Here is a 22,852-nt window from a genome sequence, read left to right on the forward strand (position 1 = left end):
TAACAGGAAAGAAATAGGATTTTAAACTAAGGCCTTATTGGGAAGTCAGGTTGCAGCTGACCGTGGATAATGATACTATCTAAAGAGGTGAAAATATTATACCTCTCTTTGGGTTAAGCAAGTATGTCATTCAATTATGCCATGGGGGGGCATTTTGGAATAGTAAGGACAAAAAATGTGGTGAGATTTGTTTTGGTGGCCTGGGGTGGATGCAGAGATTAAGTTATGTGAGAAATTGTAAGAGTTGTGCTGTTGTTGACAAAACATTACGACCACCAGTGTCAGAAGGTTGTCCCCTAAATACCCATGGGATTCTGTCGCCTTTGATTTGTTTGGTCCAGTTGGTGTGGATCAAAGGTATGCAATTGTGCTTTTCGATCAGTTTTCATGTGAGCCTGTGGTAAAGGTTTTTGAGAAAATTGACACTTCCACCGTACTGGAATTTATGAATGAAGTTTTTGTTTGAGCCCTTACCTAATTTTGTTATGTGACAACGGTGTACGATTCCGATCAAATGCAGCCAAGGAATATTTCAAGAAAGTTGGAATAGTACATAGAACTACTTCCTTGTACAACCCAAGTGGGAATGGTGCCGTCGAGAGATTCTACTGAGTTGTCAAAGGGGGGGGGGGGTCATACAATCTGCTTGTATTAATAAAGTAGAATGGGACGTCCAATTGCATAAGGCAGTCTGGGCGTACAGAGTAACACAAAAGTAATACTGCAGGTTTGTCTCCTTTTGTGATTAAGAGATGGTCCAATCCCAGATCAAAATATAATCCTGGTTGCGTGACACTGGAATTCAACATTGGTCTTTGGAATCCGTTTGTAGTAGGTTAGTGGAAAGGTAGTCTCAAATAAGAGTGTTCTGTTGAAAAACATGGAGTGAAGCCTGTCAGCACTGCTGTGGGTGGTTGGATTTGTGTAAAGAAGCCTTGTAAAGTAAGGAGATAGTCACTTTTATGAACCCTAGGAGGTAGTGGGAGTGCTCTAAAATGCTGTTAGTGTGAGGAGTGGAAAAGTTTGGAATTTGAAACGACTTGCATTAGGTTCCAAGCAATCATGGAAAGAGTTTCCCACATCTAGTTTTTTTTTTTTTTGAAATATTTTTATTGAGTTTATCAACAACACAGAAAACAAACACCACTCGTTTAGTGCAAGGCATGGCATACAAAGGTTACGAGGTATCGGAGCAATGACAGTACAGGTGTCACAGAGAGGAATAAACAGCCCAATGATATCATACCATCGTTTCCTTCCCCGCCCATCTCCAGCGGTGGAGCCACTAGTCCTGGTCACTGAGATCCGAGTCTGCTGCATCCGGTGGGGGCTCACAGATATTTCCCCTGTAAACATTCCATCCACCCCAGACCTGGGACCATTTCTTGGGGCACCCTCTATGAACATATACAGTTTTTTCGGTCACCATTACAAGGTCCATATCTCGGATCCAATGCGTCAGGGTAGGCACCTGCCCCGATCCCCACTTCTGGGCTATATTACGTTTCGCAAGCATGAGCCCCAAAGTCACCCAAAGCTGGGTCACTCTCTTGTGGTCCGTCTGTTCCCAGACATTAAGGAGACACAGCCGAGGTTCCGGCCGCGTGGGAATTTTGGTTACCTGGGAGAGGATACGCAACACCCCTTTCCAATAAATCGCAACGACAGGGCACTCCCAGAGGGTATGGAAGAAGGTCCCCTCGTGGCCACAGTTCCTGAGACACAGCGGGGACTCCACCCGGTGGAGTCTGAATAGGAGGGTACGGGTGTAGTATGTGCGGTGCAAAATTTTAAGTTGGACCAGTCTTAGCTTGGAAGATATGCCCACCTCCCTGGGGGACGAGAGCGCGGAATTCCAGTCCGTCTCATCAAACTCTCCAAGTTCTGCCTCCCACTTCCCTTTAAGGGCAGAAAAAGGGTCGGGGCGGTTATTTATGATCTTCCGGTACGTTAGGGACGTCGCTCTCTGGAGCAGATGCTCCATGAGGAGCCGGTCTTCCAAGGGCGATGACTCAGGGAGCCGAGTCCCACATGGAATCGCCGCCCGAAGAGCGTGATGGACTTGTAAATATCGGAAGTGTTCGGTGTCCGCCAAGTCGTAATCCGCCTGCAATTGGGCAAAAGTGATCACCTCTCCCTTACGCCAGAGGTCTCCAACCCTGGAGATACCAATAAGATCCCACTGGTGGAACCCCTTGGTAGTGCGAAGTACCCCGAGCTGCCTAGTGTCCCAAAGCGGCGTTGCCTGGGTGATCTTTCCAGCCCAGCCCCTCGCCCGCTGCGCCGCGTGCCATATCCGGAGGGTATGGGCTGCGGGCCCTGCCGGAACGCGACCCCTTTTTGGGTTGTAAAGGGCTCCCATCCCACATCTAGTTTTGACGAGAATTTCCAGTGGTTGGATTCAGAACTTAATCTGGATGGGATTCAGAGCTTAACCTGTATGGGAAGGGGAACTGTGTATGTAGATATTAGTGTACTAATATGAGAAGTAATGAGCTGGAAATCATGGAACGAAGTGAGGAAGTTGTGTAATGTCAGAGCATCCAGGAGGTGTTGGAAGATGGAAGTAAGGAAGTTGTGGATGATAAAAATAGGGCGTTTCTTTGGATGGATGTAGAGCGGATGCAAAGAGTGAGATGTTGAGAACAACAAGGCCTCCCAAATTGTTGGATGATTATGTATGTGAAGGTGTAGATGCTTGTGGTTCTAAATGATTTTTTTGTATCTTGGTTTTGTCGATCTCTAACTGATTATTAGAAATTGTAGATCTTTAAACGTTATTTTGAATCTTTGTGTTTATTGTTGTTTTAGAAGTTTCCTTTCCTTTTTGTTATTCTTTTGAAAGTAGGGGGATGTGTTATCCCCCTAGTTTTGGGGTTGCTAGGCAATGTAGCAGGCTATGTTCTAGCAATAGAATATGGTCATTGTGGGGTGTCCGTTTTACTGCTCGACACGGTGTTGTGAAGACTTTACTACTGGTGGCTCCAGGCAATAAACTTGTGTACTTGACCCTACCTGTGTCCTGTTGTCGGTACCTAACAAGGACTACTAGTTTTGTCTTCCTCTTGTTGTTCTGTAGCGTGCTGCTGTGTCCTGGGCTTAAACATGGCAGGTTAACTCTTAAACATTACGCCTTATGTATCCCAACCTTCTTTAATGGCTAAATCTGTTTTACTTCAGTCATATTGTCTTCTTATTGGCAGGTTAATCATTTGTGCCAAACATTAGCTAAAAAGTGATATAAGAATACTATGTTTGCTTCTCTCTTTGTTTTAGGTGCCCCTGAAGTTAATATTGACCACTGCTGCTCCATGACAGTGTTGTGTGCCTGACCATTGGACGTTCATATACAGGAGCTGTGCTGGTTGCTCCTGCCAGGTGACTCCACACGCCTCCGGGCTCGCAATGGGCATTGGCAGGAACACCTCTAAAGCGATGGAAGCCAGTGACACAATGGACGGCAATGACGAAATCAAGCATGCAGGATTTTTCACTCTACCGGTAAGAGGCTGGCCTGGGTGCCACCTATAGCTCTTCAAATTCCATGTGTAATTTTACTATTGATCATCAAAGTCTTTCGACACTGATGTATTTAGGTTCAACGTACTACTCTATTAGCAGCTGTCAATGTAAGAGTATTTTAATATGTTTTCAGGACTTTCCGAAAATAAGAGGCATAAGGATAAATCCTTCTTCGTATAATCTGTAATGTTTTAAACTACATATTGTTTTCTGAATATTGTGTTACTGGTATTTGCATAGTGCATAGTAGTGAGCCTCCTATTACATAGACATATGATAGAACAAGATCTAATTATTTTTCTAACAGTTTAGGTCTATTGATTTTCTTAGTCGGGACCGCCCAGCCCCCATACGATACTACACATAGATGTGCAAATATTGTGTCACAAAAATATGACATTTTGTGGCATTATTGTGGCACTTTATTCACAGCTTCCAAGGTTTCAGATTGCTTTTGCTTAACATTTTCATAATTTCAGTGTAATTATGAGTGACACCTTTTCGTGAGCAAAATAAAGAAATGAAGACATGGGAAACCTTAATATCAGAAATGACACCCATTTGAGCAACGATAAACTCTAGCTGCAACAAAGCACTAGGATGAAACCAAGCAGTTAAGTCATCTGAATGTAGAACCGCTACACTGCAGTTAATGTGACCTCAGTTACCTGTATTCGAAAGGGTTATCAGGGAGCGGTGTGTAATATCTGTCTCAGCACTGAGCCGTGTGAAGCGCCAACAGCAACCAAGGTGCTGAATATCTGTAAGGGTGGCCAGAGGTGTAAATGAATCAAATTTGCTGGGACGTAGTCCTAGTTACACACAAAGATACCAGGAGAGTTTGCATGTGAAACAGTATCTTCAGGCTGGTCCAAGGTAGTCTATTGCGGTCGAGATGGGACAGGAAAAAGGCAGGTCGGTCTAACGGGAGTCCGAAAAATGATGTGTAATATGCTGTAAAGCATGTGGCAAAGGTCTGAATTTATTGGTACCATGATCTGTGGACTCGCTGATCGGTTAAGAAAGGCAATAAAGTTTGTTTAAAAAACAAAAAACGGGCGTCCGAAAAATGGCATTACAGGACCTCTTTTGTTATAACCAGGGTCGTTTCAGTATAATTTGAATGCCTGGTGTGCGCCACGGCAAGCGACTCAGAAACCTGTTGCTGCCATATTGGTATAGGTAGTGGCGGCAGTACTAACTGGAAAGAGGGAAAGAGCTTATTTACAGCGAGGAGGTACCATCCAAAGTAACTCTAAAGGAATTGTTAAAGAGAGAGGAAGAGGGATGGGAGAAAGAAGACCCTGAGTGTCATATGTTTTATCATTATGATGGCGCGCAGCGCCACAAAAAAAATGACCGATCACAATGGACTAATTGAGGCTGTTGTGCAAGTAATAGCGTGCAGAGTAAATTGTGGTAACAGGCTGGTATAAGGCTTATGAGCCGTATGACTCAAATCAAATGGTATGTGTACAATTTATAATATTAAACTCTTCGCTGACGGGTACCAAAAAAGGGGATAAAAAGTAGATAATTCGGGTGGCCAGGATCGGGGCAGAGAAGGTAGGCATGGCCTCAAGAACAGTTAGTGGGTAAGGTGGAACGCAGGGTTATTAAGGACAGGAACGTGAAGCCAGGCTCATGTATTAACTTGTGGCGTGTCGTCTGCCCAGCCCGCCGCAGCACAAGGCAAGCCGTGCAGCGCCTCAGGAGAGAGACTGAGAGGCAGAGGAAGGCACTCCACACACAAAAGTAATTTAAAATACCAGTGACTTGACACAGTGACACTTACTGGTCTGTGTCTCTTCTAACAAGTGCTGTGAATGGGTCAACCAGCCCCGCGCCGACTGACTTCCCCCTGCTGGGCTGTGCACTGGCTGCGGATGGTCCAGGACTCTTGACGCAACGCAGACTGGAGACAGCCCAGGCTTAGTTGAGGCACCACTCGGGCGGTGGCGGGGTCCAAAAATAGAAGTACCATAACACCACATTGGAGCGAGCAGCGGCAGGAGCTGCCTGGGTTGTTTGAAACTTGTTCACAGCACTGCAATGCCCCTCCTGCTCGCACACAGCTTCCTATAGGTATGTCTCTCTGACACATGACTGTCTTTGTTTGCCATTGGGTGATATCAGTCTGTGACGTCAGTGCGGATGCTGCTCCGGGTGAGTGGGTTACATTATAGCCTAAAATAGAGCGAGTTCAGCTGATCCAGCCCAAAGCCTGCCTGCCATATGCAGCGCGTACTGCGGCTGCCACTAGATTGCTGTCACACAGTGGTAAGAGCGAGCCGGGCCGGACAGCTAAGAAGGCGCTATAAATGCTTGACTTTGGATTTCAGTGCAGTGATGCGGACCACCGCACTGAAATGCGTTAGTCTAACGCCTGTTGCGAGGTACTTGGGCTGTTTATTTTACTCGTAATCATTACTTTTCAGCCATAAATCATTTAGCAGAGTATTCCACCTGGAAATAGGCATGTTGAAAGTGTCTTCAGCTGTACAGAAGCACAGCTCCAATCCTAACCTGTGGGAGGGGGCCATATTTCTTCTTGAGATGTTCTAGTGCCCAGGTATTCACCCCTGCCTGGACACTTATACCTCCCGGACCCTTGAGGCATGACACCTCTTTCTCAGGCACCCTAAGGTGCAGGATCATAGTGGGTGGAGGTGCATTGCCAGGGCTCATATAAGCATGTTAAATATTGCTCTAGGTAGATCAGTGGCATGGGGGTGGGTGTAAGCCCTTTCACAATGCAGCCCCCTCCACCATGTGGCTTCCGGTGCTGTGTGCGCAGTCTACATCCCAAATATGAAACTATTCCCACCATAGTCCCCCTTACGGACAGAATCAAGATCTGAGAGGTTCATCACTGTTCATGCACTTATTGTCATTGGATTTTAATACATAACTATCAGACTAAAGTGTGCTGCATATTTTGCAGTTTAATATAATTGACTTTCTAAAACTACTTAGCACCGTCCGCTTTGCAAAAAGAATTAACAGGACCCCTCAAGCTTACTTTTCGATTGAAGTGTAAGTCCACTGAGCCGTGATCTTGCTGGTTTGTTAAAACCTCATCCTTTGTCGAAGTGACATAGGATGGAGTTTGTATCAATAGCCAGTGGTGAAGTTTGACTGCACTGTCACCAGATAGGAAAATGTCACTGATGGACAATGTAGTTGACCAATTAGAAATGGTTTGTACAGGATTAACTTGCTAACATGTGGGTTTTAGATATCTTCTAGTTGGTATTTGGAATGTGTTGATGTCTACCGCATTCAGAGGGTTTCCATTTAGAATTGGGGTTATTAATGGAATTACCAGTTTGTCCCTAAATTGACTCCTTGTAGGGAGCATTGAGACCTCAATTTTATATGTCAAATGACTGACGCACCAAGATGTGCCCACACACCCTTGATAACTAGCATGCTGCATATGGTAATGGAAATTGGCAGCATTGGAGGAATAACTGGTTAATGGCTTTCCTCCTGTAGTTGCCTACTTCAACTTTTTTTAAAAAGTATTTACTTTCAAAGAAAGGTTTATTCTTCTTTTGAATGGATGTGTCTGCCCGAAGCATGTAGCTGTAAAGCCTCTGGGCTCGAACCGTTCTTTTTTATAATGGTATGCCACGGATACGTGCTGCTTGCACAAGTCACAATGAAATATGACTCTGCATATATTTATACATTTCTTTGACTGTTTATTCAGTGGCTCTTTTCATCAGTTGTACATTTTTCGGAAGGAAAAAGTTCAAGTTGAATCATTCATCGTCATGCGTTTATTGATTTGTGAAAGTAGAACATACAAATGTTAATCCACTTGATTGAGATGTATTCATTACTTTTCACATCATTCACTAAATGAACAGAACATGAAGTGTTGAGATATGTACTTAATCTTATTTGTATGTGTCCTGTGCCAGGAATATAGACTGGTATTCTAAATAAAGAAGCGGTTCCTCTCTGAGAGGTTAATACCAAACATAAACCATAGAAGTATAATGAATTCTATGCCGAAAAATCCAAATGGATAAATACATGTATTTATTCAACCATATAACACAAAAATGAATACATTGGGGAGCAATAGGACAAGAGAAAAGAATTTCAGAACTCGGACATTTTTTAGGGACTGTAGAAATCATAAGCCGTTCATGTTACATATCAGTTTAGAGTACCAATGCTATCATAACTTATTTACCGAACAGTTTAAGTAGTCATGGTACTATTTGTCGGTCATCATCAGGACATGATGAAACATTCCTGAGACAAAAGATAACTATACCGTAGCACCATACAGGGAGGGTACTATAGTTCCTAGATAATGCAGGAGGTCCTGTCTGTGTGTGCGCTGTACCGTATAATCTGATGAGAAGGCGAGTGTTCAGGCTGATTTGAATTAAGTGGTGGAAAGAGCAGTGAATTGAAAGGGCTGCCAATCGTGTGGCATGCAAATAAAACCATCAACAATCGCCCAAAAAAAAGGGACAGGCGGCAAGCTTGCACCGTCTACATAACTGATATAGTGAGTAATTCGGCCGGTTTAGAAGTAAAGACTGAACACGAGAATCATGTAGTATGGAAATGACAACCCTCGGTCGAGGAAGAGTGCACTCAGGTTGCCATTTCCACGAGGTCATGATTATGGGCAAGAACCCTGCTGTCTGGGGTCTGCAACATTGGACTGCTTCCCTAAGGGCTCTGCCTACTTCATCCTCAAAGGTTAAAAACTTGGGTTTCCTTCAGGATGACGTTATCTCTGAAGCCTCAAGTGGCCACAGTGATGGCCACTTGTTTCGTAGTGCTTAAGTGGCTAACAAAGATAATTTGGCTGATCCCTACTTCTGTGCAAAGGACTGTGATTCAGGCCCTAATCCTCTCCAGATTAGATTATTGCAACGTGCTGTATTTAGGAGCCAACAAAGCTGCAATCCGTCGGCTGCAGCTAGTGCAGACCGCTGCTGCCAGGTTACTCTATCCGCTTCCCAAATTTACCTTGGACTCAAATCTGTTCCACGAGCTGCATTGGCTTTCAGTTTCTAATTGCATCAAATTTAAAGCTTTATGCTACATGTTCAAGCCGAAAGCGAGACTCCGGCTTCACTATATCCAGGATTTAGTGGCTGTCATATCATTCCTCTCGGTCTTTGAGATCCACGCACCATGCCTTGTTCACTGTGCCTAGGTTCTGTTAGTCTCGTATGAAAGGGCGCTCATTTGCTTATCTTGGCCAGAAACTATGGAACTTCCCTTCTGATTTTCGGAGGAACTGCACATCACTTCTTGCCTTTCGTAGGGACATAAAGACCTGGCTTTTTCATCTGTTGCTCCTATCTGCCCTGCGCCGGGAAACTCCCAGTAAGCTGTGGGCATTACAAATTTTAATAATAAGGCACCTTGCATTAAGTTTCTCTGTGGATAAATCCTTCAACGCAATCAAACAAAAATATATAACAACTATTACATTGATATTACAGTAGTTTGCCTTTGGGCAAACAGTGGCATAGAAATGTTCTACTTTATCTTGTCTCCGTTGATGCAAGCATGATGCACTAATACTGTTTTATGTAAATTGATCTCGCCCTTCATAAGTTTTCTTAAGTGTAAAGACTTAAAGAGGCTGGAAATGGATAGTGATGAGGTTCTATGGTAGTGGGCTGTAGAGTCCTGTAACATCAAGGCAGCTGAATCATAGAGCATTGTTTAGTACTATTTAATGGTTGCACATCAGAGCCTGAACTCCCTACCCCAATGGATGTGCCTGGGATGTTAGATTCCTCTGGTGCATAAGTGTTGAGATGCATGGCCACTCTTTTATGCAGACACAGGAATAGTAAGAGATTAGACAGTCAGAAGGGTGACTTAAGAACAACCTTGCTGACTTTTTCTCCCCTAATGGAAGTCTTGCAGGGTATCTTTTGACTGGCTTCATGTGCCCTTCTGTTATGTCTGGGGCACGTGTGTCTGACATGTTCATTACAGTGTGCTATACTGCTCATATGAAGTATAACCTCCGCTATTTTCATGGGCTGTTCACACTGTTTGGAGCATTAAACCATGGTGAGGATTTAACTAAAAATAGAGTGTGGTCTTTTGGGGAACTGGGTCTTGTCTGAGTTTCTATCCCTGGTTTAAATGTACTGTCTGGTAGCTTCTGCCTGTTGTAAGTTAATATTTATTGGGTCTGTTTGTTGCATTTAAAGTGTTAGTATGTTCTCATTCGCTGTGTGCTAACTTGTATTTGTGGTTCATCCTCACATTGGGTAGTCAAGAGGGTAAGAGGTATTTGTCATGTGATTTAACCACTACCTGGTTCAAGCATGTGAAGATGAGGATATGTATTGTGCCATTGGCTTTGTTGCTGGGATATGATGCATGTATGTGTTTTCTTGGTTTTTCATACTCTACTGGTTCTCTTACTGATGTGTGATGTTCAAATTTGATGCTGATTTACATCCCTTATGATTTGACTTCAGTAAGTTCTGTTTTGGTATTGTAACTGCACCACTGCCCGGCTGTAACCGTCCAGAATTCTGGCATGCCAAGTAAATATCTTCCATCAATCAGGCTGCAGTACCTTGGCTGTCAGTCTTCTTAGTTAACCTGTATATGGTAACCTTGTCATGTTACTTCATGCTCCGCATACACTTGGCCAACCTTGTTGCAGCTTTATTCCTAAGATTGTGGGTCCCTTCGTACTTTCACCTGGATAATGTTGTCAGTGCATGTTTGACATACTGTGCCTTCGCCCTGTTTCCTGGCTTTTCACTGTACCAGTATTGGTGTATTTCCAGTACTCTGCTCAGGAAGACTACAGAGATAAATAGAACCTTCCTCCTCTCAAATACCTGCAGGGCCCATCCATTAGAGAGGCGGCTGAAACAGATAGGGGATATAAGAGTACTGTTGGTTCTAAAACCCAGACGTTTTTCTGAAAGTTCAGTATTGTGATAGAAACTGCACACAAGAGTTATGGGAAGAACACAGTGTTATAGAGAAGTGCCTGATACTGTCTCATCCTAGGTCGGTATATCTAGAATGACCGCTCTGTAGGTCTGAACCTAGCCAACCTTTTGCCTAGGACCAGGGAGGGCTCGGCCATCAATGCTGAGCCCATTAGAGAACTGGTAGTGGGCACAAAGCACTCAGGATATGGTTTGCAAGGCAACAGGCAAACATTAAGTATGTGCTTGTCTATGCCTATCATGGTTTTGCCGGCATGCCCTCTTTCACCTTCGATCAATGTGAAACATGGCAATTTTGCTCACCTGCTAACATGCCCCAACCACTGGTGGCTTAGTGGTATCGCTTGTCATGGCCTCACTCAAAAGTCCTCTGATGGCAGGTTATTTTTGTTATTCCTGAATGCTTAAGAGCATTTGTGTAATGTCTTCTATTCTCACACGCAATATTTTCTCCTATGTCCGCCCTCTCTTCCAGGCTTTCAAATTTCGGGTCAGATGTCCCATGTGTATCTTACTTCTGCATTGCATCAACTGTGGGCTCCCTGTCTATTCTTCTTCCAGACCTACTTTAGCACCCTCGTCTTCTAATTTGGAATCATCCTAATGCAAATGCATGCACCTAATGTTCCATTATAAACTGGATGTGGTTACAAAAAGTGAAGGAATCAGTCTAATTTGCCGCATTCTCTTTTCAGCTGTCTCAATGACTATCCGAATACATCATTACTGGCCCAACTTTGGAAAACTGTTTGCGCAAGGGGTGCGCAACACAACTTCCATAGTGGACTGATGCATGCCTGATTTTTACGATAGTCGCATAAGATAAATGTACACACATATTCATAAGAATTTGTGTTTAAATGTGTCTTGTCTCCGTATCCTTTCAACATTTGCATCCTTCTTCTTCAGTTTATTTCCTGAGAATACTTTGCCATGGTACTGGGAAACTCCAATCTACTTACACATGGATTCTTCCAGGCAAAACAGAATAATGGGTTCCACGCAGCAGGAAGAGTCGGCCTTAGAGGCACTGAAAGCTGCTCTTTCGTAGCATCTGTGGACACAGGCTACACGCAATTGCACATAATGAGTTAGCACTCCATACTAGAGGCAGACGACGAATCCATATCTCTGTGGTTGGTATTGTTACTTTACATAAAAAGACACACTTAAGTAGCCGGTTAGAGTGCAGATGTACTACTAAATTCGAAGAAGCAAACAAAATGCAACCATGTACAATTATAAAGGTAGACCGTAGGCAGAGAAATACCCTCAGAAGAGCACATCTCCGGAAAACGGGCCCAGCTGTGCTGTCTGCAGCCTTCTCTTGGAATTCAGATTTTGACACTTGCAGTACTTTTGCAGTGACCTTTGTAACCATTGATAGAGATCAGGGTACCTAAAATAAACCCACTTCCATGGATAGAGTAATTTCACAGTTACACGCACATACATTCATCATACGCTAGGGCCCATTTCACTAACATACGCTCAAATACTCTACCAGCATAAGACCTGTGGGAAGAAAACCCTGCATCTATATCTAGGACGATAGGACCTGATTATAGTGGTTATCCTTAAACATACTCTATACAATCTATACAACAATAGTCAAAAATGTACACAATAATTGACAAGAAAGAATATTCAACACCATGTTTAAAATTATATTGCTTTATCTAAAATTAGTCAAAGTAAATCAATCAGAATAAATCATTTCTCATAGTTACCTATTCTAACTAAGTGTCAGAACGGGTCAGGACCAGTCTCTCTCTCTCGGTAAAGTCTCTCAAGACAAAGTCCTCAGCATCGATCCTCAGCAACGCAAGTTCATGCGGCAAAGGTAAAATGGCAAGTGGCAAAAACCCTCCCTAAGCTAACAATTCTTATAATGAAAAATACAATGGAAACACACATAAAGTTGGCAAAATAAACTGTATCACTGAGCAGAGCGAGAAGGAAGGGATGTAACATTGCTACATCTGAAAATCTTCGCTCAGGAAAAGTCACAAGACGTGAACTACGGAACAGGAACCAAGAAACTATCAAAGTATCCAACTTGTACAACTTCCCTCGGCAGCCAGGCCACAGTACATTGTGCATTTCTGAAGCTCCTTTGTTTGCCAAGGACGTTCCATTTCTTTTGGAGATCCTCCAAACTGCTGATGTCCTCATGGAAAAATACAACAAGGACCACGGTCAGTTGTCTTCGACCTTTTTCCAGCAGGGGTCTCTCTTGCCACATCACAGAATATGCCACAGTCAGGCTTCGAAATACTGTCAGCTCGGCTAAGGCCTTCATAGGCCACAATAGACCATCTTAATTAAAGAGACAAAATAAACATTACTACAGCATAATGATTAAACAGTGTTAACCCCACTAATACCCTTATGTGTATGTATTTATCTAGCTTTGCAACATAAAAAGCATTAATTCAGACAGCGTTTTGTGCTCAAAATAAATAGCACACAGCAACGTTTAAACATGAAAACTTGCACGTTATTATTAGGACAGAAACAGCACAAATAAGCTAACCCTCGTGTAACTTTCTCTTATGTTAAGACAAACTGGTTGATTAATAAAACACACTTGCACAAAGACAAATAGTTAATTGTTAATTATTAATAAATTAATAAAACGCATAGACATGCCAGAGCTTCAAAAGCCCATGAATTTTCTAAAAGAAAACTCTGCTCCAGCAATCCCCCCTTTGGTGATTTTATCACCATATAAACCCCAAAAAAAAATTAGTGAAAATTTAGTCCCATTTTAGGAAAAATCAGAAATGTCTTTACACAACATTAAACACTAGTCACTCTTTCATCATCTCTCTTTGTCTCTAAGTAAACACTTTCCCTCAATTCTTCTAATTCAATTTCTTGAGGTTCTCTTTTCAACTTCTTATTTTTCTTTTCCTTATTCAATTTCTTCTTCCCTCCCCTGTTTTTACAACACACACACACCAATCTTATTATTAATAAAGCCACAATTTTACAAGACAAGGGAAACAATATTCTACCTATAATAGTACTACCTATTTTTGCAATAAAATCTTTAACAGCTATCATTTTATTAGCTATTTTAGTCCACAAACTCCCAGCTTCAAGTGGTACTAATTCTTCATGCAAATCAGTAATATTTTTGATATAAACCTTCAGGTCTTTACTTTCGTCAGGAATGTAAGTACAACAATGTTGAACTTTCAATATTCCACAAACTCCACCCTCCTTGGCCAATAAAATATCAAGGGCAAGTCAATTTTGCATTGACATGGCACGTACGGCACTTAATTCCGTATTCACCAAAAGAAATCCTCCTGCGGTATTTGTCGATAAGCGATCAACCACTGTGGACAGTTTTCGAATTCCATAAGCATTTAAAGAAATTCCCACTGCTGGAATCAAAACCCCAAAAATATCACCCACAATTTCAGACCAAGTTTCTCTCCTAAAACGTGTTAATAAGTTAATATCTTCTACATCTCTTATTTTATCTGTATGAAAAATCTTAGGAAAAACCAGGCCCACATAACACGTGCCATACCAATGGTCAGGCAATCTGTAATAAGCCTTGTTCCCACAAACATAGTACACTCCTGGAAAAATCGTATCTTCTCCACCTCTGAAACCCCAACCTGTCGCAATGAAGTATGTATTATGGCACTCACTAGTTCCCACAAAATATGTATCATAATGGGATTTCCTTCTGGTAATGCAAAGTTTACCTTTCTGTGGCGCATCTAGAGCTAAAGTTGGACTAGCCCCATTCTTCAACTCTTTTCCCATCTCAATGTCCCAAATTGTCTCACTCACTTCATATTTTCCCCCTTTCTCATGCATGCTCACTCTCCTTTCTTCTACCATATCCAGGAAAGCTCTCTCCTCTTCTTTCAAACTGCAAGTTAAATTATTCTTAAAAATATAATCTAATGTTAATCCTTTTTCTTCAATAAAAATCTCACCAAAAGTGTTAGCTTCTTTAGCTGGATTCAGCTCTTTGTTCATTGGCAAGTGCCCAAAAATACTATCTCTGTTAGACATCTTATAATCTATTTTCCCTAACAAATAAAAAACACTACTTAAAATACTACAGGAAATACCATATGTAGCTGGTAAATGGTGATAAGTAACACCCTCTGAAACAGATGCAGGTAACTGCATGCAGACATAGCAATCCCTTACTTCCATTGTCTTCACATATTCATATAACAGTTTAGAAAAAACATTACTAGAAAAATTATTAATTGACCTATCTTTGTGTATGTAACTACTACTTCTAATTGGAACTATTTCTTGTGAATTCTTCTCTACATTTGTCACATTCTCTATATTCATTCCAAATTCTACTCTAAAAGTAACTAATAAAACTAAAACACCCCATAGAAGCATTAATAATCCAGTACAACAGCAGCACATTCTACACCACCTCTTAAAGAAGGCACATCTATTTCTATTATCCTCTGTTAGCCATTTCAGTTTAGCCTCTACTACTCCACTACTGTTTAAACTTCTTCAATTCTTCAACAATTCTTCAGCTTTCAGTTTATCCAAATGATCTCCTCGTTCACTTGATCCAAGTGAATCTTTCTTTCATTCAGTTAGGATATTTGTCATTCTTCACTTCAATTTCTTCAACATCAAATTATATCAGATCTCCAACGTCGGAATCCTCAGTACTCGACTCTTCTCCAATGTCAGTCAAGAGTACTTTCTGAATTTCACCAGTATCTTCCTCAACCACTTTTCTCAAGACCACTTCCGGATTATCTCGAGTCACTGTTTCTTCTTTTCCTTCTTCAGACAGTGTCACATAAGACCATTCCGGTGATCTGTACTTTTGGTTGGGTCTTTTAACTCTTCTTATTTCTACTGGTTCTTTTGATCTCCTTGATTCTTCTCCTTCAGCCTTTGAAGTTTGACTTGATATTTCATTTACTTGTTCAGCTTTCGATGAATTTGCTCTTATTACTCTGTATCTCACCCTTTTAACTCGGTTGTTAGGCCAACGATCTCCTTTCACAACCTTTTTCGGCCCTAATTCTTTAACATTCTTTTCTCCAATCGAGGTTCTCGTTCTCAGAACTCGACCCTCTATTTGTTCATTTTCATCATCCGTTTCAAGAGCCTCTTGTTTCCGTTTCCCAGCAGTCTTCTTTTCCTCCACAGATTTTTTCACCACTGTTTGAGACTTCCCTACTTCTGTCCCTCCTCGGGTCTCCGACACGCAATCTTCTTGCTGTCTACTTGTCCCTTCGCCTAGCTCCTCATCAATGTTCCCTACACCTCCTCGGGGGTCTTCCGCAATCTGTCCCTCTCTATCTTCTTCTGACCCTGTTTCTTCAAGAATAATCTCAAGTGGTTCTTCAATCTCCTCCTCTTCTGATTCAGGAGTAATCTCTGTGTGATTTCTTTTTTCTTTTCTTTTCCCTCCACTGCTACTTGAAACTTCAGGCTCTTTAACAGAATCTGATCTTTTCTCTGATACTCGCAGTGATTCTCTTGAAGCTCTCTGTGCTTCTTTTCTCACTGATTCCGTATCTTCAGTATCTTCATCATCGCTGGAATCTGACTCTTCAAAATACTCTTTACCAGTCCCTTCTTTCGGATTTGGAACTCTCAGAGTATGACTTGCATGTACCCAGTGCTTCACTCCAGCACACTTTACTGCAGTCGTCGTCGTCAGAATAACTTGTCTTGGCCTTCCCCACCTTGGAATCAAGCAATTTCTTCTCCTGTGAACTTTTATCCTCACCCAATCTCCTGGACTCAGATCATGGGCTTGCTTCTTCTCAAGTGTGGTAGCTTCTTCTCCAACCTGGTGAAACACAGAATGAACTGCGTCAGCCAGGCCTTTACAGTAATCCAAAATCATGTCATCAGTTATTGTCACCAACTTATTGACAGGCACGAATGCATGGCGCATAGCACGTCCCATGATTATTTCATGCGGGCTCAAACCAGTAGTTCTATCTGGAGTAGATCTCATAGTCATCAGAACTAGAGGTAACACATCTGGCCATTTCATGCCAGTGGCTAAACACATCTTTCCGATTCTATTCTTGATTGTGCCATTGATCTGCTCAACCACACCAGAAGCCTCTGGTCGGTATGCACAATGTAGCTTCTGCTGTATTTTCAATGCTTCACAAATTAAACCTATGAGTTCATTTTGAAAGTGTCTACCTCTGTCAGACTCAACTGTAATTGGAAACCCGTACCTAGGAATCAACTCCCTTAACAGTAACTTCGTCACTGTTAATCCATCATTTCTTCTAGTCGGGTAAGCTTCCACCCACCTTGAAAACAAACAGACTACCACCAAAACATATCTCAGTCTGTTCACTTGGGGCATTTCAATGAAATCAATCTGCATTCTTGTCAAAGGACCTCCTTCTCTGCCTATTGTCCCTAGACTCACCACTGTCTTTTTCCCAGTGTTAAATTGCTGACAAATTAAACACCTTTGACAGATGCTCTCTGCAATTGTCCTAAACTTTGCATTGTACCAGGTCTGCTTGAACGACCTTACCATCGCGTCCCTCCCCAGATGTCCCTGACCATGATACATCCTTGCCATTGACGACAAGATTGAGTTAGGCATCACTGGTCTGCCATCTCTGTAGACCCATACATGGTCTGTTTCTCTTGGAGCACATCCTGCTTTAACCCAATCTTGTTTCTCTTCTTCTCCTGCCTCATCTTGTAACTGCTTTACTTCATCCCACGTTTCTAGGACATTAGTAAACATCACAGAAAGAAAAGACATTTCCTCCATTCTGTTCCGATTAATTGACTGATTTGTTTTAGCACAATACTGTGCAACATCATTGGCGTACCTGTTACCAACAGTAATAAAATCATCCCCTGGACCATGGGCAGCACATTTTACAACTGCTAACTCCTTAGGCAGCTGTATCGCCTCAAGCAATTTTCCAATCAATTCAGCATTCTTTATCGGAGTTCCACCCGATGTCAAGAAACCTCTTTGCAGCCACAACTGGCCAAAGTCATGCACCACTCCAAATCCATACTGACTATCAGTCAACACGGTTGTTCTCAAATCTTTCCCAATCTCACAAGCTTTTGTCAATGCCACTAATTCAGCAACTTGCGCAGATTTCACTCCTTTCAATGGTGATGCTTCCATGACCTCTGAAACTTTGCACACTGCATATGCTGCACATAGCACACCATCATCATTCCTCAGGCATGATCCATCCACAAACAACACATGGTCATTCTCAGGTAAGGGAATATCCCTTATGTCTGGTCTTGGTTTTGTACAGTACTCAAGCACATCCAAACAATCATGATCATCTTCCATCTTTATACCCACATTTTCAATATCCGGCAAGAGTGTCGCTGGATTCACATTCACACATCTTTCAAGAGTCACATTTGAAGCTCCCAGAATCACTTTTTCGTACTTAGTCAGCCGACTATGTGACATATGCTGAGTTCTGCTTCTTGTCAAAAGAATTGCCACATTGTGAGGTACGAATACCCTTACAGGATATCCCATTATAATTCCCTCACTCTGTTCCAGGCTTCTGCATGTTGCAGCCACAGATTTCAGACAACCTGGTAAACCCACAGCTACAGGGTCAAGTGTCGATGAGAAGTACGCAATAGGCCTTCTCAATTGTCCATGTTTCTGGATCAACACTGAAAGTGCACATCCATTTCTCTCACTGCAGTACAACTCAAACTCTTTTTCATAGTCAGGCATACCCAAAGCTGGAGCCTCACACATTTTACTTTTGAGCTCTTCAAATGCTGCCAATTGTTCTTCATCCAGATTCAATGGATCTGTCATTTCACTTTTTGTCAATTTAATCAATGGCTTTGCTATCAGGGAAAAATTAATTATCCACTGACGACAATATCCCACCATACCCAGGAACATTCTCACTTCTCTCTGGGTTTTTGGAGCTTTCATTTCTCTGATTATTCTGATCCTGTCAGTAGTCACTTTTCTCAGACCTTTTTCAATATTGTGTCCAAGATAATGAACCTCTTTCTTGCAAAACTGCAATTTGGCTGGAGATACCTTTAACCCTCCATCTGCCAGATGATTCAGTAAAGCTATGGTATCCACTTCACAAGCCTCACGTGTCTTTGATGCCACAAGTAGGTCATCAATATACTGCACTAACACTGAATTTTCAGGCATGATCAAACTCTCCAACGATTTCTTCAATAACTGATTGAATATCGAAGGACTCTCCGTATACCCCTGTGGGATTCGACACCATGCTAAGATACGCTGGCCAAACCTAAATGCAAAAATCGGCTGGCTGTCATGATGCAATGGAATTGAAAAGAACGCATGACACAAATCAATCACTGTATACCACTCAGCATCATGTGGAATTTGATACAGAATCACTGATGGATTTGGCACAATGGGACAACATGCCACCACAATTTGATTAACTTTTCTCAGATCCTGTACGATCCTAAATTTGCCATTGGGCTTTTTCAGTCCCATTATCGGTGAATTACACGGACTACTCAGTAGTTCTCTCAAAACTCCCTGCTGAATAATTTTCTCAATTATAGGAGTTATCCCTTCAATTATTTCTGGTGTCATTTTGTACTGAGGAATGTTAGGATATGTAATTCCCTCTTTCACTGCAATTTTCACTGGATCTACATTATTCATCAATCCCACATCCTCTCCTGTAAAATCCCAAACTGCTCTTTTCACTGTGTCTCTCAGCTCTTGAGGCAAATCCTCCGGATTAAACACAGCAAATGCACCAATTAACTCATTTTCTCTATTTTCTAGAGTCATTCGGTACAAAACATCATCATCTGGTGTCTCAAAAGCTATTCCATCTGGTGTACAAAAAATTGTGCAGTTCATCTTACACAATAAGTCCCTACCTAACAGGTTCACTGGACTCGTGTCACAGACAATAAATCTGTGCATGTCTGAAAATTTCCCTATCTGTACTCTTACTGGTTCAGTAAGACGTGTTCTGATTTGTGTATTAGCTACACCAACTACTTGGATTGCTTCATCCGAGAGAGGAAGATTTCTAACATCTGTTGACCTGACAGTTGATCTTGTCGCACCTGTGTCTACCAAAAAAGTAACACTCCTCATTTATTTTCCCATCCACAAATGGTCCTGCCTGGTCTATTTCTAGAGTTGCACCAAGTATGCACTCTTCCTCCTCTCTTCGGCACCGTCAATAATCACCCTCAGACTCACTCCCTTCACTCTTTAACAAGTACTGCTGTACTTTGTTAGAACGTCTTGGTTTGTTTACCTGCTCATCATTGAAGAATCCTGAGTCCTGATTGTACTTTTGTACCCCTCTATTCTGCGGCAAGGGCGGTTTTGGCTCCTGACTCTGCTGTCTCACAACTTTCTGTTGCTGTTGCTGCTGGTTATTCCCTTCATTCTGCACCTGTTGATTTAAGGATTTACCCTCATTATTCACTAATGGTGGATTAGGACATTCAGATCTCCAATGTCCCAGTTGGCCACAGTTGTGACAAGGGAACTTTTTCTTTGCTTCCTCAAGACTTCCTTTCCCTTTTCCTGCATATCTGGGTCTATTTCCTGCATTTTTTCCTGGATTATTCGCCTGTTCCACTAACTGTGCTTCCTGTCTTTCTGCAACTTTCACCTGTGCCCACATTGCCTTCTCTTTCAGCTTTCTTTGTTTTGCTTCGATTTCATCACTGAAGTATTTTGCATGTCTCAGAATCTCATCTACTTTTTCACTTTGCCAATCCACTGTGTGCTCACGAATTCTCTCACCAATTTCAGGTCTTAAACCATATACAAATCTGTATACAAAGTGACTCAAATCCTTGTCACCCAGGTGTTCATCTCCACTGAATTGTTTAAAAGCCAGTATCAACCTTTCGTAAAAAGCATGAACTGATTCTTTTGCTTCCTGTTGTGTTCGATCTATCTTAACCCAGTCTGTCTCTTTTGGAGGAACTTTACTCTTCAGGTATACCATCACCTGATCATACTTCCTCATCACTTCTGGATCTGGTGCCCCTGTTCTTGGATCTCTTGGATATTCCTCAGTAGGCCAACTCACAACTATTTTACACTCAGTCCACAAGTCTGCTGGAACAATTATATCAAACAGACTATTCAGGTCAACCCACAGCACTTTTGACAACTTCACAAACCTATCTACCTGCCTATACCACTCGACGGGCTTTTCTCTCAATCGAGGGAAATCATTCGTAAATGATAAAATATCCTGTCTGGTCCATGGAACATGTACATATCCTCCTCCAGGTATTTCTCTCATGGGATAATTCTCTACTGGTTTCTCCTTTTCTCTCACTGGAAGTCTCTGTCTCCTGTCTCTGTCACTCGTCTACCCCTCCTTTACAAAAACTCTCAGTAGACTTCGTGTCAAAAATTCTACAAAATCTATTAGTTACAACATAAAAACATCTCCATTGTCTGCTTCGCTAACCACAGAATAGTAAAAAGAGTCTATTTCTCAAGAATCAACAAACTTACATACATCTCATAACTGTTTCCTCTAGAACGTATCCAAAGAGTCTTACAATTAATAAATGTATATGCATTCACACACATTCATACAAGAAAAATATAGTACATGCACACAGAATCCTGTTTCCCGAGAACAGCGCACAATCTGTCCTATTACAGAATTATAACTCACAACAACTAAGCAGCTTACCTCTGCCCAGTTCCTCAAACAAGCTCAGAGAATACCTATTACTCCTCCCGCAATAAGCTTTAACGGCAATCCTTACGGATCCCTGGGACTTAAGACCAGAGTTTCACAGATAACCTTCACTACGATACACACTCCTTATATACCAGAAATGTCTAATAGTAACATACGACGATGTCACTGATTCCGAACCCAGACAATGTGAACGCGCAACTTCAATTGTCACACGTTATTCCTTACAATCCCGTCTTTCCCGAGAGCAGCATATACACCTTCCTCTGCCCTACTACGGAACTGCTACCACAGCTTCCAAATTCCAGAAGCACTACATATAACTCAACATGACAACTCCAACATATAGTATTAGTACATATACCGATATCATCAAAAATAAATCAATAAGCTAATATACAAGCAATCTTATCTTATCAGATCAAGACAACCATCTATAACCATCCTCTGCTACCAGAGAAATTGATAGAGATCAGGGTACCTAAAATAAACCCACTTCCATGGATAGAGTAATTTCACAGTTACACGCACATACATTCATCATACGCTAGGGCCCATTTCACTAACATACGCTCAAATACTCTACCAGCATAAGACCTGTGGGAAGAAAACCCTGCATCTATATCTAAGACGATAGGACCTGATTATAGTGGTTATCCTTAAACATACTCTATACAATCTATACAACAATAGTCAAAAATGTACACAATAATTGACAAGAAAGAATATTCAATACCATGTTTAAAATTATATTGCTTTATCTAAAATTAGTCAAAGTAAATCAATCAGAATAAATCATTTCTCATAGTTACCTATTCTAACTAAGTGTCAGAACGGGTCAGGACCAGTCTCTCTCTCTCGGTAAAGTCTCTCAAGACAAAGTCCTCAGCATCGATCCTCAGCAACGCAAGTTCATGCGGCAAAGGTAAAATGGCAAGTGGCAAAAACCCTCCCTAAGCTAACAATTCTTATAATGAAAAATACAATGGAAACACACATAAAGTTGGCAAAATAAACTGTATCACTGAGCAGAGCGAGAAAGAAGGGATGTAACATTGCTACATCTGAAAATCTTCGCTCAGGAAAAGTCACAAGACGTGAACTACGGAACAGGAACCAAGAAACTATCAAAGTATCCAACTTGTACAACTTCCCTCGGCAGCCAGGCCACAGTACATTGTTCATTTCTGAAGCTCCTTTGTTTGCCAAGGACGTTGCATTTCTTTTGGAGATCCTCCAAACTGCTGATGTCCTCATGGAAAAATACAACAAGGACCACGGTCAGTTGTCTTCGACCTTTTTCCAGCAGGGGTCTCTCTTGCCACATCACAGAATATGCCACAGCCAGGCTTCGAAATACTGTCAGCTCGGCTAAGGCCTTCATAGGCCACAATAGACCATCTTAATTAAAGAGACAAAATAAACATTACTACAGCATAATGATTAAACAGTGTTAACCCCACTAATACCCTTATGTGTATGTATTTATCTAGCTTTGCAACATAAAAAGCATTAATTCAGACAGCGTTTTGTGCTCAAAATAAATAGCACACAGCAACGTTTAAACATGAAAACTTGCACGTTATTATTAGGACAGAAACAGCACAAATAAGCTAACCCTCGTGTAACTTTCTCTTATGTTAAGACAAACGGGTTGATTAA

General features: G+C 41.8%; 1 protein-coding gene across 2 annotated transcripts in view; it reads left to right on the top strand.

The window, feature by feature from the left end:
* SLC23A2 (solute carrier family 23 member 2) overlaps positions 1–22,852 on the top strand; it is an 833,120-nt gene that overhangs the window by 370,949 nt on the left and 439,319 nt on the right. For both annotated transcript variants that reach the window (XM_085636370.1, XM_085636369.1), the window contains one exon: positions 3,277–3,501. In XM_085636370.1, the coding sequence (XP_085492496.1) occupies positions 3,406–3,501 (96 nt within the window). In that variant the 5' untranslated portion in view covers positions 3,277–3,405. The remainder of the gene's footprint in view (positions 1–3,276; positions 3,502–22,852) is intronic.

The sequence above is a fragment of the Triturus cristatus genome, chromosome 11 (genome assembly GCF_964204655.1).
Source record: "Triturus cristatus chromosome 11, aTriCri1.1, whole genome shotgun sequence".
In the NCBI taxonomy this organism is placed as follows: domain Eukaryota; kingdom Metazoa; phylum Chordata; class Amphibia; order Caudata; family Salamandridae; genus Triturus; species Triturus cristatus.